We start from the raw sequence: 18,024 nt of genomic DNA, 5'->3' as shown, positions 1-18,024 counted from the left end.
GGGCGCAGCCAGTCTGCGGCACGCGGTATCCTCGCAGACCGGGGCATGAACCCGTGTTCCCTGCATTGGCAGGCGGACTCTCAACCACTGCGCCACCAGGGAAGCCCAGTAATCCTGATTTAAGTCCTCACAGTTCCTATTGCCCTGCAAGTATCTGATGGCTTTAATTTTTCAAAAGGGCATATTCTTTGCTGAGCACCTCTGGTGGACAGGAGGAAGGACGGCAGCATTTTCTGTTCACACAGTAAAGCAGGATGTGGGCTTCATTCCCATATTCCCAGGGAGCACCTACTGCATGCCGGGTCCTGGGAACAGAGATGAGCAAGTCACAGCCCAAGTTCTAGCTCATAAGAATTTCAGTGTTATGGGGAAAGTGTAAAAACGAAAACCTGGAACATGCTATAGAAGGACAAAGAAAGGCACGCAGCTGCCTCGGGGTGGAAGAAAAGGTAAAGGAGGAGAGTTTGCCCCACGGCCAAGACAGGAGAGTGCGTGCCAGGTAGAGCGCATAGGGCAAAGGAAGGCCAGCTTGAGGGCTCATATGGAGAAACAAGAGTGTGGTAGAAGTATCAGGTTCAGCTGAGGAGAAGCTGCTTGAGAAGAAGCTGGAGAAAAAGGCAGGGGCCAGTGGGGGAATCCTGTATGCCACCTGTATGCCATGATGAGGAGCTAATAAAGCTTCAGGAGTATGATTTGGAGTCCTAGTTAAATTGACTCTCTAAAAGTCAAGTTTTTATTATTACAGTATCATTTATACAGTTGGATATTAATTACCCATGCACATATCTTTAAAACTATTTTCATACCCATTCTGTTATCTCATAGTCCAATCCATCATGCTTCCTGATTTCTATCCTTCTACTAACCCCTCAAATATTAAGAAGGTTCAAATTATTTTACCTCAGGCTAAGCAAAACATAGGAATGTAAATCCACTATTCCCTCCCAACCAAATGAATATATATGCTTCAGAAGCCAAATAGGAAGATCTTTTTTTAAAATTTTATTCCATAAGAACTCACTTTTTCAAAAAGGTAAATCTATATTTGTTTCAGTTTCTAAAACCTCATTATTAAGAAGTAGAAATAATGATGTGAATTTCTGATATTTAAAGATCTGCAATAAGACTTACTTGCACCATTACTTAATTTTAAATTTCATCAGTATTTGAGAATATTAATTTTCCTGACTTTCCTCCTTCTATCCTAACAAAAAATGACCTTGAAAATCATGTATCACTGCTCGATTAAACATCAGATTGTATTCAAAGAACTGCTCTGGGCAACAGGAACACTTCTTGGAATTTTAATGAAAACATTTTATTTTGGAGGCAAGCCAAGCATGTTTTACAGCCCTAAATTCCTCTGCCTGTTTAAATTTTTTTTAAGTTCGAAACTAATCAGTGATTAAAATAAAATGCATACAATATTGTAAATCAACTATACTCCAATGAAAATTTTAAAAAATAAAATAAAATGCATAACAAAGCAAATTGGTAACCCTACACTGCCACTTGAATCTGAATAAAACTATAAATTGGTTTTTTATCAGAAATACTTAAGTTGTTAATAAATGACAGGGTCATGCAGTTTATGTAGATAAATTTGAATACCTACGTATTGGAAGTCCTGTAAAATCGATAAAAATAATAGATGCTTAGGAATTTTTTTTAAGGGAAAAGCATAGATTCTCCCAATCTAAATGAGTAATCATCACATCAATTATTTCCTTTTTTATCTGCAAAACATAATCCCATCTCATTTACCTGCTGAGTTAGTCTATATATAGGACATTACTCTTGAGGCAACTATCTGCCAGCTAACATCAGGAAAATACTGACTTACCTGTACTACCTTCTGTGAGGTTAATCCAATTTTAGTGATAAAAATAGACAAATTAAAAGGTTAAAACTCTACTGACTGAGTAAAACAGGTTTACACTGTTTTGTTCCTCCTAATACAGAATGCAAGGCGATGTAAGGCCTTTTAAGACATGTAAGAAACAATTTTACTAAGTTATTCTTAGAATAAAGCTACCAAAAGAACAGTCTGTCTAACCTGATTTAGACATCATGAGCATCAGTAACATTTGACACTCTGCCTACTCTATGAAAATGAAAATTTAGGCACAAAATGTTGAATTGTTATTGTAAAGCCTCATTTATTTTGAAGTGATAAAAACCTGCAAAAGAGGAAAGGCAAAAGGTGTGAATAGTGAGCTCAAAAGAATCCAGTCAGCCTTGTTCCCTTCTGATTCTTTTAGATCACTATCCAATTAAGTCTATAGTAACAGAGCAGGAAATATCAAATACAGGTCCTTCATGAAGTCCCTGTGCTGGTTTGAAACTTTTAAATACCATTGAAAGTTTTCAAACCATACCAACAATGCAAATTATTGATGTTTTAATTTAATTCTAACTTTAATCAAAATCTTCCAAAATTACTGAAAACAAAAGGCACATTACTCACTCTATTTATACCTTAGGTGATTCTTATGACTTGTACATGTATTATACAAAAAATAGTTTTGCACCCTCTATTAATTTGGAAATCATGATTATGAACATTCCAATGACAAATGTCATCCTTTTAAAGAACAGAGTACTACATTTTAACCTATTTACCATGTTTGTTTGAAACTACACAGGCCTCCATCAGAGTATTTCGTATACTACTTTCTTCTAAAAGGTTTGATAATTACACATGTAAACCCCATGAGGTTCAAATTGTTTATTTATCTAAAAAACACTTAAAATTCACGCTTGCTTGGCAGGGCAAACCCCTGGCAATATTTAAGTTCTCTGATTTACAGCTCTCTCGTCCCTTCTCCTTATTCCCAGACTCACTGGAAACACTCTTGGGCTAAAAGCTTCACTGGCCAGGAGGCCCCCTAACCAGACCTCCTCTTCCTGGGTTCCTTTTCCACTCATCTACTGTCTCATCCAGTTAGCAGGTCTCTCTGGCCACCTCCCATTTCTAACAAAGTTCATTTGGTAGATGTGGCTGTCTGGCCAAGTCTTTTCTTCCTCACAGTGGCAGGCACCTCTCTCTAAAAACAAGACCTTCCCAAGCAGAGTCGGCCTACTCTTTACTCAGGACGTATGATCCAATCCATCACAGTCTTTTCAGACACTCCTGACATCTTGGCTCCCTTTCTAAGCCTCTGACTCCCCTTGCCTCCGCCTTTATTTTTCTCATCCTCTAGGTCAATATCGGTCATTTCTATTTAAGCTACAAGTCTTAATGAGTAGAGTGCCCTAGTTTTACATCCATAGACACAAAGTATTAGAAATGTAATAGTTTATATCTACAGAATGACTGGTAGATATAGCTAATTTTATAACAGCAAAAGTAGATAGGCAGCAAATTTTCTAATCTATAGCAACAACTAAGCAATAGTAATTAAACTATTCTCTAAACTAAAGGTTGCAGCTAAACCTTTACCTGAGACACTGGCAAGTCTGGATCTGGTTCCTGGAAAGCATTAAGAAGGTAGTAAACATTTTTAGGATAATACAGTTTCTAAAATTAAAAGTCTTAATGACCAACCAAGTATTTGTAGGTGGACTCAAACTCATTCAATAAAAACCCAAACATGAACTTTAATCTTTCCCCAAAAGTGCCCTCACAAGTTCTATACAAGTAACACCCTATCCACTGAAGAGCGCTAAATTTTCTATGACCAGAAAATTCTAATTACTGTTACCTCATTTAGAGCACAGAGAAGAGATCTTTACATATTTAATGAATTCACAGTATCTCAGGAATTAAAAATAATTTTACAACTATACCAAGGAAGCTATTTTTATATTCAAAAACAAGTTCATGGTGGTTAAAGCATTCAGACTTTAATCACTTGAGGAGGAGGAGGAAAATCCACATACTATAAACCCTTCTATTCCCCATAAACATAATGGGATCAGTGGCTAAGGATAAGAAATTAATTCTGACTGCAATGTCTTCCAAGAAATTTTTGTAAATAGACTATGTAATATATATCAGGGCCAGGTGCTGATAAACTCAGGGTTTTTTTCTGTCCAAAATTAAATAGAAATGCATTGGTTAAAAAAATAGATTTATAAAAAATTTATTTATAAAAGATCTACACTTTCACATCTACAGTCAGCAGCCTCTGAACACTCAATCTGCAGCATGTTTTACTGGGAAAGCTACTAAGAAACAGAAAAAGGAAAGAAAAAAAAACTCCTTGCTTTCCTTGCTTTCTACAGCTCTAAAATCCAAAAAGAATACCCGAAATATTTTTTAAAGAATATATTATGTGTGCAAGCAATGTGTAAACCATCTGGTCACCAAGCAAGGATAAGCAATTTCACATGACACACAGTAGCAACAAGAGAGGAAAAGGCTAAACTAAGCTAGAAAGTGAGAGCCCTAGGGGGTGGGAGTTAGAGAATACTTGGCAATCAGCTGAACAGAACACAAAACACAACTAAGAAGACACAGCTATTGGAGGTTTCAATGCCAGCGTGCAGAAGAAAGAGCTGGAAAAAGAATAGATTTCCTAGATCCCACAATCCATATTTAGAGAAATACACTGATACAGGCAATGAGATGACAGAAGAAATAACCCCTTCTATTCTTTCTTCTATTTATTTGTATACGTGTCTAAATGACCCCCCATTATCTCATTTGAGTCCCACAACAACCATTTCAGGGAGGCAGGTAAGTGTTATTATCCATTTTACAGATCAGGAAACAAATTCAGAGATGTCATGTAATTTGCTCGAGGTCACACAAAGAAGCCAGAGCTCTTTCTTGCCAGTCTACCTTGGAGATTTAAAAAAATGAGTTGGATACATAATAAGGCAGGATTGAAGGGTAAAGTGTAGGAGAGATACAAGATAAGTTCCATATAGAAACAGGTAAAATAGTTTACCAGAGGTGATTGTAGACAGCGTTTGAAAAGGAAAACAGTTAAAGGAGACAAAGCCACGGAGAGTAAGTAAATGCTGGATGCTTGTTAGTCTGCCAACGGCAGGGAGATTCCTCCAGGGGCCCAAACTGACCCCGGCAGCTCAGCCTCAGAGCGCTCTGTTCACCAACGAACGCCTTCATGTTCTCTGTGTCTCGTCCTGCCCCGCAGGATCGCACTTACGACTTACCAGGCAGGTAAAGAACATTAGGGACCTGATGTGAAATGAGAAGGAAATGAGAAGCGAGAGGATGGAAAGGTGTAGAGATCGGTGAGGTGGTGTGGTTGGAAGATGGAGGCAAGGCTTAACCACGAGTAGGCAGAGAATACGTTAATTCCACAACATTCTCCTGGCATCCCTGGAACCCTGAGAGGCACTGAAAACATTCTATGGGGGAAGACACATAATTAAGTAAATTACAGTACAATGTGTTAAATGCCATACTCAAGCATGGACCAATCACAGATGACTTAGATGGAGGACAGAAAAGCAGAACATGAGAGAGAAGGAAGTCAGGGTAAAAGGAAAGAGATTATTCTGGAAATGATTGTGTACCAATGATCTATGAACTATATTCAACATCATTTTATCATCAGTTTCACTGGACACTTTCCTCACAGATGCTCTCCAGATTACCAACAATCCTTTCAGAAAAATGTGACAGAATCCCACCTGCAAATATCTCTAGCTAACTAGAGATAATAGCAGCTCGCTTTTTTGATCACTTAGCGTGTGTTAATGACCTTAACCCTCACCACAACCCTTTGAGGTAGGTATGTTATTTATCATGGCCATTTTACGGATAACTCTGAGGTCGAAGTGTGCAGGCAGTATTTGAACCTAGACACTCTCAGTCAAGAGCATGCACTTTGCTTTATATATGAGACCATAGCAAGGCCGGAACGCAGACTACTGTAGGGTGTGGGAAGCCCAAGGCCAGGTATGGCTGGTCTGGAGATCCACCAGGAGCAGCAGAACAATGGAGGAAAGAGTCAAGATATTTTAATTTAGAGACAGGGCAAATTTAGTGATTTTTTTTTTTTTTTTTTTTTTTTTTTTGCGGTACGCGGGCCTCTCACTGCTGTGGCCTCTCCTGTTGCAGAGCACAGGCTCCGGACGCGTAGGCTCAGCGGCCATGGCTCACGGGCCCAGCCGCTCCGTGGCATGTGGGATCTTCCCGGACCGGGGCACGAACCCGTGTCCCCTGCATCGGCAGGCAGATTCTCAACCACTGCGCCACCAGGGAAGCCCAAATTTAGTGATTTAATTTTTAAACCACTAAGACCTTCATCTGGGTCTCTCTCAATTATAGTTTTTATGATTTAAATTAATCCACATATATAGGAAACCACAAGTTAGGTTCACTTGGTCTAGCAAATTATTTCCATGGGTATTATCAGCATAGTTTGAGTAGAAAGCATCAGGCCCAGGCCTAGAGTCAGAAAACCTGGGCTTGATCCTCAGGGAGCCACTTAGCTGCATGACCTTGAACAACCTCCATTACCCAGTCCTCCTCTCAAATTAGAGCAATAGTGCCTACTTTATAGGATAGCTTTAAAAATAAAACCTTGCATTTTGAAGATTATTTCATAATTTTCAGAGTCCTTACACTACAGTAGTTCATGAAGTATAAAGTGGTAGTACTTTCAACAAGAAGTATTAACCATACAGAATTTCTTTATAAATACATGTACATAATGAACAGAAAGGCACCCAACTCTCTATTACTTCCTTTTTCAGAACTCAGAACTGACTCCCAGTTACGGCACATCAAATTAAAACTTCCCTTTGAATCTCTGTGAAAGTGAGTGGGTAAGAAGACTGGGAAAGTAGAGTGGCACTGCCTAGAACCAGCAAAAACTCACCAGCATAAACTTCAATTCACAGCAGCTTGCTTCCTTCCTTCCTCCCTAGGGTATAGCTTTCTCTTAGGTTGTTGCTATTACTTTAGGGAATTAAATCTCCAGATGATTCTGAATGCAACTTCCGAATTGCCACCAGTACTTACTCTGGCTAATGAGTCTGCCCAACTCTGCTCTTAAACTACAGAGTCATTATTCAGAATTTAGCAAAAACGGGAAGGAAAGGAATGTGAGAGAACAGAGAAATGAATGGCTTTCAGAAGGTTTAGGGAAATCCAGTGACCAAGGAGCCAAGTGGGAATGTAATCTGTAAAATTCAGCAACATGAACTGCTCTGCAGAGTACAGAATCAAAAGAATGCCTGGTTATAAGTCTCCATGGCCCCAATGAGGAAATAAATTAGATAATCATACAGAAAGATGTTTATTTGGCTTGGATCACCAGATCATTGTCTCAACCAACTACTAACATCCAGCTCACTGGGGACCCCTGCTTCTCGACCTTTCATCTAAGCTAGAGGCTTTCAGCCTTTTCTCCACCTTCAAACCATTGACAGTAATAACCCCCTCCTCTCTGCAACATCTCTCATTATAAGCAGAGATTGGGGGTGGGAAGAAAAATGTGAATTACCCCCATTCTGATAAACAGCTAACCCTCCCACTCCCAGAATCACAGATTTTAACAATTTAAAAATCTATCAGAAATCTACCTCATTAAGAAAAGTATATTAACTTAAAAAAAAACACAACTACCTCTATGTTTTATGAACTGTTGAATTATACTGGAGCTAAAATCGGGGCTGCTTTTAAAGCCATGAATCTGGCATATGGAACACAAAGAACAGTAATCAGATTAAGCAACTAATCAGGATGACCGACATGAGCTGTAAAAGCAAGCATTCCCTCTAGGTCAGGTTGCTGCATGGAAGGCCATTTTGCATTTCTCTCTTTTATGTCTTATAACTTTTAACCACTTTTCTAGTCACGATTTAGAGAAAACTTTGAAAAAAGACAGTGCTTCTCTATGAATTGATTGTTCCTACTGTCTTTTGTCAAATGGGGAAACTACGATGAATTAACCAGTTATCCTTCTTTATTCTTAACTGATCAGAACTTTAATGTCCTTCATGCTTACAGACCCTGCTCTCTGTTGCACACCATTCTGCATCTGGGAAAAGCAGTTCAGAATCCATCTTTTTCAGGAACCCTTCCCAAACATCATGTTATTACCTTCAACCTACCCTTCAGTCCTCCCGTATCCAAATAAAATTGTTTAACTCTAAGGAATCAAGCTGCTCCATAGTATATCATACCTCTTCAGCCAACCTGACTACTATGACTTTGGCAAGAATCAAAACTAAATAAAATCCACATGTCCTAATAGAAAATACAAGGCACTAATTAAATATTTTTGATGATACTATACCAAAATGGTATCTCTTAAAGGAGAACTAAATGTAGAAGAAATAGTCTTAGAGGTGGGCTTCATTCCAAAAGGTTAATGTATCACCACCAAAACGTCTTTTTGAAGCTCCCTGGACCAGCTTATAAAATAGCAAATCACTTTAGAGAGGTTCTCCTCATCTGGGAGAAAAATAAGCAAAACCCAAAGTGAATATTAACATAAAAAACAAAAGCTATTTTTGTTCTAGAAAGAAAAAAAAAGCAAGAGCAAAAATGAATCCATTTGGCACTCAGGCAAAATATTTTAATTTCCTTTCTCTTCCATGTGTCCAGGCACTGCTTCAAAGTCACTCGTTTGTAATAAAATCAGTTGTGTGGCACAGGAATGGTAATTCAAGAAGCTGCAGAGGAAAAATATTCTACTTTAAAATGTAGAAGCCTCAGAAAAAAGCCCATGAGGCTAAAGGGGTACCTAAAGATAAACCAGGGAAACTGCAGGGGCTGAGGATCATCTGCCTCTGCTCTGATCATATTACCGTTAGCTTTTCATAGATTGCTAGTCTCTCCATTTAACTTCCTCCACTGAAACAAGAGCGTTGTGAAGAAATACCAATGATGATAATGACTATCAGAAATACTCTCCTGGAGGGATCCAGGAATAATTTTCTCAACTGATTTAAAAAAGAAAAACTGACCCTCGAGATAAGAAATGAATTAAGAATGTCCATAATGCAATTACATTTGTATGAAAAGGTGAACACATATAAGAACCTATGGTGCTGAGAATTAGGATGGGGGGCAGGGAGAAGCAAAGACCACCAGGCAATTAGGGTGATCTCCATAAACAGAGTGGAAGCTGGCACACATAAATAACACCATCCAGATGCATATATGAATATGATCAAGGCACTCATTCAGCAAAATACATAATGATGGCACCTGTGGGCCAGATTCTGTGCCATTCCATACAGATCTGCCATCCTGGACTCATATTCTAAGAGAAAAAATGAGAATTTTCAAGCTTTTAATCAAAGGAGCCTCCTAAAGCTTCCTAAAGCTCCTCATTAAATGCATCAGCACTCTAACATAAATATTTAAATTCTTTTTAATTAATTAAGAAAAAAGCAGGATTGCTTTAAGCTTGGGGAAATCATACTGGAAAACATTTCCAAAATGAAATAACAATTGGATACAAAATGCACAAATCGGTGCTAAGAGAAGCATACAGAGAAAAAGCGCAGTGTTTAAAGGCTGGATCAAGGAATAACTAATAGGAGTGAGCCATGTAAACTTTTCAGAGGCCCTAACCAGGAATCCAAAGTGCCGTTTGGTAAGGTAACATCAAGTTAAAACTTCTGTTCCGGGCTTCCCTGGTGGTGCAGTGGTTGAGAGTCCGCCTGCCAATACAGGGGACACGGGTTTGTGCCCCAGTCCGGGAAGATCCCACATGCCGCAGAGCGGCTGGGCCCGTGAGCCATGGCCACTGAGGCTGGGCGTCTGGAGCCTGTGCTCCGCAACGGGAGAGGCCACAACAGTGAGAGGCCCGCGTACCGCAAAAAACAAAACAAAACAAAAAAACTTCTGTTCCTGGTGAAGTGCTATTCGTCATTCTGACAATATATATAGTTCCTCCTTAAATAAACTACCTCAGCATAACAAATAAAAAGGATTAGAAAGGGAAAATATCATAAATTTCTTCTAGATCTGGTACAGATTCTCCTCGGCAGCCTCTGATACTTGTAGGAGCTAAACATATCAACCCCTGCTTATAACAATAAAACAGTAACAAAGAATTACATTTTAAAAAACATTTCTAGGATATTAAAATTAATTATGTATCACATTATGAAGTATTATTTCAAATCCACAATAAATAAGACAGTGGAAGAGGCCAGGACTTAACAAGATCTGTTGCCATAATGATCTTAACCATGTCAGATGGTTAACCAATGACAACAGCAGTATTCCCCAGTATGATCCTGTATCTTTTATTCTTCACTACCATTATCAAAATCAGATCCACTAACCATTCCTTGTAACAAGTCTTAATTTTCCAAGAGGGCCAGCAAGTCCTAAAGGGAACTATATAAGAGGTCAAATAAAAAGATCCAAGTTACTACCTTGTTTAGCTGTTAATTTTGGAGACTTTAAATGAAGTTCTTAATTTGTTCACCCAGTTCTCCCTAGGTACAAGGAAAGGGGTCAAGATCTCCGCTACAGCTCCTTCTTAACCATTAATAGAAACGCTGATGCTTTGCCTATGCAATTCCCAAAGTGACAACATCTCCCCAGGATAAATTTGTACCTCTCCCCCAAAAAAGGAATCAGTCAGCGGTCAAGTAAGTTTCAGAATACTGCCTTAATCAAAATTAGGCAGGTTACCTTCCTTCAGGACTTCTCAGAGTCTTTAATCCAAGTACACAGATATGTCAAATTCCCATTTAGCTAAAAATCTTGAAAAAGGAACAGCAAACGGGAAAATGTACTGGAAAAAGTTCAGAAACACAGAGTTTTGAAAAATTAGGCTACATAAGCACCAAAGAAGCAGCACAGGATAGACAAAGGGAAGGGGCTTACCAGCTTTGTACCTTTGGACAAATCACTTCACCATGTGCCTCAGTGTGCTCTATCTGTAAAATGGGGGAAATAGTACCAACTTCCTAAAATAGCTGAGGATTAAATGAGATAACATATAAAACCCTCTGAATCAAGCTTGACACAGAGTAAATACTCAATAAATGTTACCTATTATCTTTGTTACATACTTTGCAAGGTTATTCTAAGCAAAGAAATACACATAATTTATAGAATTTATCCCTGGCAAGTAGTAAGCACTCAATAAAAGGTCATTGAACACTGTAAAGTCCTGATCACAGTGTCTAGCACAAACTAAACCTGAATTGCAGTACTGAATGTCACTATGATTACATCATTAACATTAGAGACACGGAAAACAAACTATGGTTACCAAAGGGGATAGCAGGGTGCGGGCCGGGGATGGTGGTGGTGGGTAGATTAGCAGTTTGGGATTAACATATACACACTACTATATATAAAATAGATAACCAACAAGGACCTACTGTATAGCACAGGGAACTATATTCAATATCTTGTAATAACCTATAATAGAAAACCTGAAAAAGAATACATGTATGTATAACTGAATTGCTTCGCTGTATACCTGAAACTACTAATACAACATTATAAATTAACTATACTTCAGTGGTTAAAAATGGTTTAAAAAAGATTATAAGGTCTTAACCATTAATAAAAACACTGCTGCTTTGCCTATAATGCATTTCCTAACGTGACCACATCTCCCTAGGATGATAACAACAAAGATATCTGAGCCTCGCCCACTGCCAAAAAAGGAATCGGTGAGCAAATAAGTTTCAGAACTATTGTATTCATCAAAATTAGGCAAAGTTTCTTTCTGCAGAACTCCTCAGAACCTTTAGTACGAATCTCTAAGCAGGGAATATACATTTCCCAAATGCATTTAATGAGGAAACTTTCTTTCACTGAGCACTCTTGGGACTGTTGTTCTTTGGAACACAGAATGGAAACTATCCTAACTCAATGGAAAAATAGAACAATGTCTGGTACATCACTGGTTTGTAACAAACTTTGGTTGTACAAATGTAAAGGGGTCCATATTTTGTCGTGGTTTCCAAACATATTTGAGGGTGGAATCCTTTTTTTTAAAGCAGCATTTGTGGGACTACAATGCCAGGAAACATACTTGGAAGCGTGCTTGTCTATGGAAATGCAGTCCTATTAACCAATGTGACCTAACACAAGCACAACCTAGTTTAGCATTCCTACTAATACACATTGCTCTGTGGGAGATGTGCTATCTATCTGAAGGCCAAAAGATTCACTTTAATAGGTTATCCTCAATCCATTTGCTGGGCGCTAAGGCAGAGCCTAGTGACAGTTTTCACACCTCAGTTTACGGAACTCCCCCTCAATTTTCCTTTTTTTTTCTAACATCTCCAAGGCAACACCACTAGAGGAAAAGCTGGGAAACTATAACTACATGGGTACGTTCTGCATTTAATAGACGTACTGACAAACTACCAGAGCTCCGCTCTCCCTTTTTCTCCTTTTTTGTCTCTTCCAGAAACTACTTGACCACCAGAGTTGTACCTCTCTTATACCTAGCATACAAGCCTTTTCACTCACTTTATTTAATACTATAACTTTAGTTAAGAAACCCTAAATAAACTACTATAATCAATGCCATCTTTCCTTCTTTTACAGGAACTTTTTCCCCATCCCTCCGTCCTAATAATGAATGTATCTTTTCCTCTCCAAGATTCTCATTCCTCTAATTTGCATTATTTGCCTCAAGTTGCACTCAAGCCCCAGAATCAAAGGCTCCCCACTCTTGGACAACAGTCTTAAGATGAACCAGAAGGATTACACGTTTGATCCAAAAGAAAAAAAGGCAGCTATTTCAACAGGGAGTGGGAAGTTACAGATCCTTATGTTTATACATAATGGTTTTAGAAATCAGTACCGTACGTGCAGCGAGCTTAAGAGCCCATCCACATGCAAGTATAAAGGAACTAACAAAGTTCGTCACCAAATTGTTGCTTTAAGCGACGTTTGAAGGAAAGGGGCTGCTGAAGTTTGAGGAGGGGGCGGTCGTGACACAGCACTTGTGGGTCCCGCGGGCGAGGACCCACTGGCCAAGGCTCCAGGGGGTCTCGCTCCAGGTGCCTGTGCTGACCACAAGGTCAACCGCGCCCTGCGCCTTCTTCCCTGGAGACCCCTCCCGGGGACCTGGGAATCCCCCAGAGCCCTCAGCCTTATTGCCTGGATCTACAGGGCTGACGGGGTCCGGCCTGTACCTGGTCATAAGGGGACTTCTCCAGCATCTGCGTGCACAGATCGGCGCAGAGCTGGAACTTCCTGCGCCTAAAATAGCTCCAGGCCAGGAGCAGCGGATCCATCTCCGAGCCCATGGCGGCTGAGAGCCGGCCGCGAAAGACCAGGGCCCGGCTCAGGGAGGGCGCGGGGCGAGGAGCAGGCGGCGTCCAGCCCTGCCCGGCAACGCGCGGGGGCAGGGGCCTTGCCAGAGAGGCGCCCCGCATCGCGCCTGAGAATAGGAAAAAGAAAACCCACCTTGAGTGGAACTCAGCTATAGGACTGCCAAACCCTTGGCTTTAAAAATTGTATACTTTTAAAGGCTACATATTTCATTAATTTTCTAGAAGAAGGAACCGTGGCTAAAGTAAGAGGCAGTGACTTAGACACCTCCAACTGGGGTCCTCCACCCACTCAGAGGAGGACCGGTTGCCCGGCAACCGAACTCTCCGCATACTCTGCCAGTCCCAGAAAAATCCCGAGAGTTGACCGTGCGGCCGGTCACTGTCATACTCTTACCCTTCAGGCATTCTTACCCCTATCACTTATCCCTCCGACTTTAGAAACACAAACATGAGAACAGTTTCTCCAATACCATCTCGCCCACCAGAACCCAAAGACCTAAATCCTAAAACTCCCAGTCTGTTTCTGTAAATCCCTCTCACCCAATCTTGGTGTCCGAATGAAAAGGTACATTGAGGACTGCTTAGTCCAAACCGTTCGTTTTACAGATAAGAAACAGAGATGAGCTCAGAGAAATTATTAACCTAGTGTGGCGTGGAGTTAGGGAGCTGGATTGTAATCCAGATGACTACAAACTGTTAATACCATTTGTTAATTCCACGATGCCTAGGGGTTCTGGATTATAAATCGGTGACATTTTTGCCAAACAAAATAATGTACGAAAAAAATTTTTTCAAGGAGGTTTTGAAACAGCATCTCCACGCACTCCACGCACGTTGTTTGTCAAATGTTTACTTGTGCAGAGTGATTTCTTCAGGTACAATTCTGACTTTCCTCTAGAGATTTACACAGCTGACAAATATCTTTTATGGTTAGGAAAAGAGAAGTGTGACCAAGCTAAGTCCAGGTTGACTTCATTATGGAGGACTAGGGGATATTTTTTCCTTGCCTTCTTCCTACCACAGTGAGAGAGGCAGGAGAGGAAAAGTTAACTCAATATTGAAGAACTTTCTGATCAGGTCTAAATCTCCTTTACCGATAGGAAGCGAACTAACAGCTCTTAGTAAAGATAAATCACTCGTAATTTTCTCAAACCACTAGGGTACCATAATGAAGACATTATATTGAATCTAGATATATATACGTCTCATATATGTCAAAATGACAGCTCTCTAAAATAAAAAATGGGTTGTGAGTAGTTTTTTCTCCTTTACTAAGCAGTCATTCTTGAATTGTTGTATCTTGGAAGCAACTAATTATCAGGATTGTGATTATTCCAGTTACGTTTATTGCAATTAGTCCATATGTGTTTCCCTGGAGGTGCCTCTAGAAATGTAACCGGTTCTAATGCAGCAGCCCACTGTTTCTAGGCGCCAGGATTTTAGAACCGTACATGCTGGAATTGGCACTTGGGCTCAATATTTCACAGGGTCCTTTTGTTTTCTGGTAAAATGCAAGTGGAATCTATGTAAGTGATTCTCAACCCTGGCTCCATATTAGATAGATTTTTTTAAGTAAACTATTTTAGAATATATTTAGATTTATGGAAAAGTTACAAAGATAGTACAGAGAGTTCCCATCTACTCCTCACCCAGTTTCCCATTGTTAACAACATTACTACAGTACATATGTCACAACGAAGGAACCTACATTGGTATATTACTATTAACGCCACAATTTATTCAGATTTCCATACTTTTCTCCTAATACTCTTTTCCTATTCCAGGATCCCACTTTGGATACCATATTACATTTAGTCATCATGTCTCCTTTGCCTCCTCTGGTCTGTGACAGGTTCTCAGACTTTTCTTGTTTATGATGACTTGACAGTTTTGAAGAGAGCTGGTCAAGTATTTAGTAGAATGTCTGGGGAGCTTTTAAAAATACAGCTGCTCACATTCCATTCCTAGAGATTCTGACTTAAATGGTTTGATATAGGGCTGGAGCATCGATTTTTTTGTTTTGTTTTGTTTTGTTTTTGTTTCCCATGTAATTCTAATGGGCAGCCAGGGTTAAACAACCTCTGTGCTGAGTTCTAAATGGTTTTGTATACATTGTGATTATCGCCAACTTCCTAGAGAAAAAATTGTGTGTGTGTGTGTGTATATATATATACATATATATATAATTTTAAGAACATGTAATTCATCTTAGCTTCTTCCAGAAGGCTGTTAATTTTTTTTCTTTCAGAAAAGTCAAGTGGACGAGAAAAACTGTAGAATACTTAGCAAATTGCAGATTGTTAAGCATGTCCAATGTGGCATAAAATGTTACTTTAAAAGGTTATAAACATTTGCTTTTTTAAATCTTGTTAATATGTGTATAGTTAATTTTATGAATATATAGATAGATTTTGTTACATATTTTATAATTACTAATCCATAATGCAGAAACCTTTTTGGTTTTTTTGGCCATGCCACGCGGCTTGTGGTATCTTAGTTCCCTGACCAGGGATTGAACCTGAGACCTCAGCAGTGAGAGCATGGAGTCCTAACCACTGGACCTCCAGGGAATTCCCAACCATTATTTTTTTTAATGACATGCTAGTGATAGGAAAAATAGTAGAGGTAACAGTTCCTGGTGAAGGGGATGGATAAGAATTACTAGGGCTATTTTCCTACTGGAGAAAATGAAGCATAGAGAAACAACTTAGTCTCTTTGAACGGGTCAATTTCACAATCAGAGCTAGATCTCAGTTCATGGATCCTTATCTTTTGCTTTCTAGCAACTGGATCTCTTTAGTTTAATTCAGTTTAAAATCAGATACGGAAGACAGTGTAACTTTAAATGCAAAAGTTTAAATTTTCTTAAATGTTAAATCGGAATCACTCAAGCCATTTAAACTTAACCTAAAACAAAAATAGAAATGTAACATGAGGTATTCTCTTGATCAACAGGTCCTATGCTTGTTGATAAGAATGCAGAGAAGGAAAAGACAGATCTGCCCCCAAGGGTACTTATACATGAAGAGTAATTACAGGAAAGAGCATTGGGCTTGCAGTTAGACTTGCTAGCTGTGTTTTCTCAGGCAAATTAGGAATCAAGGTAGGATGGTGATTAAAAAGTGGGCTCTAGAGCTAGATTTCCTATATTTGAAACCCTGTCTCTGCCATGCACTAAATGTGAGGATCTTAGGCAAGTGGTTTAATGGCCCTGTACCTCAGAAATGTGCTTCATCCATAACAAAATATGTGTTTTCTGTATGCTTTAAGAATTTTAGATTCTGCTTTAAGAAACAAGAAAAACAATGGGATGGATGAAATTCACAAGAAATGTTAAGAATACATAGTAAGTACCTCTTTAACCTATAGGACACGTTAAACATAGAATAAATAGACACTTATGTGTTAAATGTAGATTAAACTGATGAAACAAATGAGAGTGTTAATTTGTAGATAGAAAGCGATGGAAAGCAAAACTTTAAATGCTCATAAAGCATGGTTCAGCTTTACCTACCTCAAATTGGCCACCCACTGGTATCAACCCATTCTAGCCCACTTATCCTGTGGTTAAAGCATGCACTGCTGCTCACCAAGTCATCACCGAGCTATAGCTGTGGCCATGCATACTTGCCTTTTCATCTCTCCAGTAGAACAAGCATTTTGGGACCATGAACCTTCCATCTCTGAACTTGCTTGTTTGCCCTCAACTTTGGTTCTTATAACCACACAATCTGTGGTGTAGGCAGTTGAGGCAAAGAGTCAGGATATAGGAGCCTTAAGTGACCCACAAGTAGTGTGGTCATTCTACCTGCTTCCACTAAATGTTTTAACCTACCTAATCTCTTTCCTCTTGCTTCTCACTGTATGTTTTAAGTACATTGAACAAACTAAATGATCTGAGCATCTTAATTTGGTTTATGAGCATTTCAGTTCCAGGACCTCTGGGATAGCCTGCTAGGTTGTATATTTAGAGGCCACCATAGCATTTCCCCACTACATATAATATGGGGGTGATGATGCTGATGAGGAGGAAGATTATGATGACAATGATGATGATAATAGTAAATATTTTATGGGATGGTTGTAGCGATCAAGTCAATTTAATTCAAGTAAGGCATAATTATATTGTCTTTTCAAAGAACATACAGACTCATTGGAGTGGAAACCAGCAATATGTGCAACCAGGGATCACATCAATTTTGAGTCAGAAAAGATTTATTACATGCTAGAGATAGAGCACTTTGAGACAATGTCAAAGACATTGAAGGTAGTTCTCATTTTCCCATTTGAGGAAGTGCTTGATAAATATCTGTTGATATTGATGTTGATGCCAAAAAAATGGTTTTAAATACAAGCTATGAGATGCCAGAGGTACAGAATGAATAATGCATGTAAACAAATAAGTTCAATAAAACCTATCAGGGTAATGGATACAAGTGAAGACACAGGACTGGGCAATTTTACTTCTGCACACATGGTTGGTGAAGGGCTCTGCAGTCAGCAGCTCAGGAAAAGGTTCACAACAGCATGGAGCCATGTGACCAGGAAAGAAAGTGTGGAAAGAAAGAAGAGGCAAAGGTGGGCTGAATGTGACACATGATACAGTGGAGTTTGCATGAAAAGCCCCCAGAGAATTTTATAAGGGAATAAAAGCAACTTGACTGATTAAGAGTGAAGGACAGGAGGGCTCCCCTGGTGGTGCAGTGGTTGAGAATCCACCTGCCGATGCAAGGGACACGGGTTCGTGCCCCGGTCAGGGAAGATCCCACATGCCGCGGAGCGGCTGGGCCCGTGAGCCATGGCCTCTGAGCCTGCGCGTCCGGAACCTGT

At 39.5% G+C, this 18,024-nt stretch overlaps 1 protein-coding gene across 3 annotated transcripts in view; it reads right to left on the bottom strand.

Annotated features, from left to right (window-relative positions):
* The window catches only part of TTC8 (tetratricopeptide repeat domain 8), a 51,347-nt gene extending 38,076 nt beyond the window's left edge, over positions 1-13,271 (bottom strand). The window contains exon 1 of one of the 3 annotated variants that reach the window (XR_014293830.1): positions 13,054-13,271. Coding sequence is in view for 1 of the 3 variants with exons in the window: in XM_082618192.1 (XP_082474318.1) it covers positions 13,054-13,167 (114 nt within the window). In the remaining 2 variants the exon portion in view is untranslated. Of the gene's footprint in view, positions 1-10,774; positions 10,814-13,053 lie in introns of those variants that run through there. The other 2 variants (XM_082618192.1, XM_082618193.1) reach the window with 2 other exon arrangements.
* Positions 13,272-18,024: the final 4,753 nt, after the last annotated feature.

The sequence above is a fragment of the Mesoplodon mirus genome (assembly GCF_964341445.2).
Source record: "Mesoplodon mirus genome assembly, chromosome: 4".
NCBI classification, from domain to species: Eukaryota; Metazoa; Chordata; class Mammalia; order Artiodactyla; family Ziphiidae; genus Mesoplodon; species Mesoplodon mirus.
The sequence above is the reverse complement of the archived record's forward strand: the minus strand, read 5'-3'. Positions and strand labels throughout refer to the sequence as shown.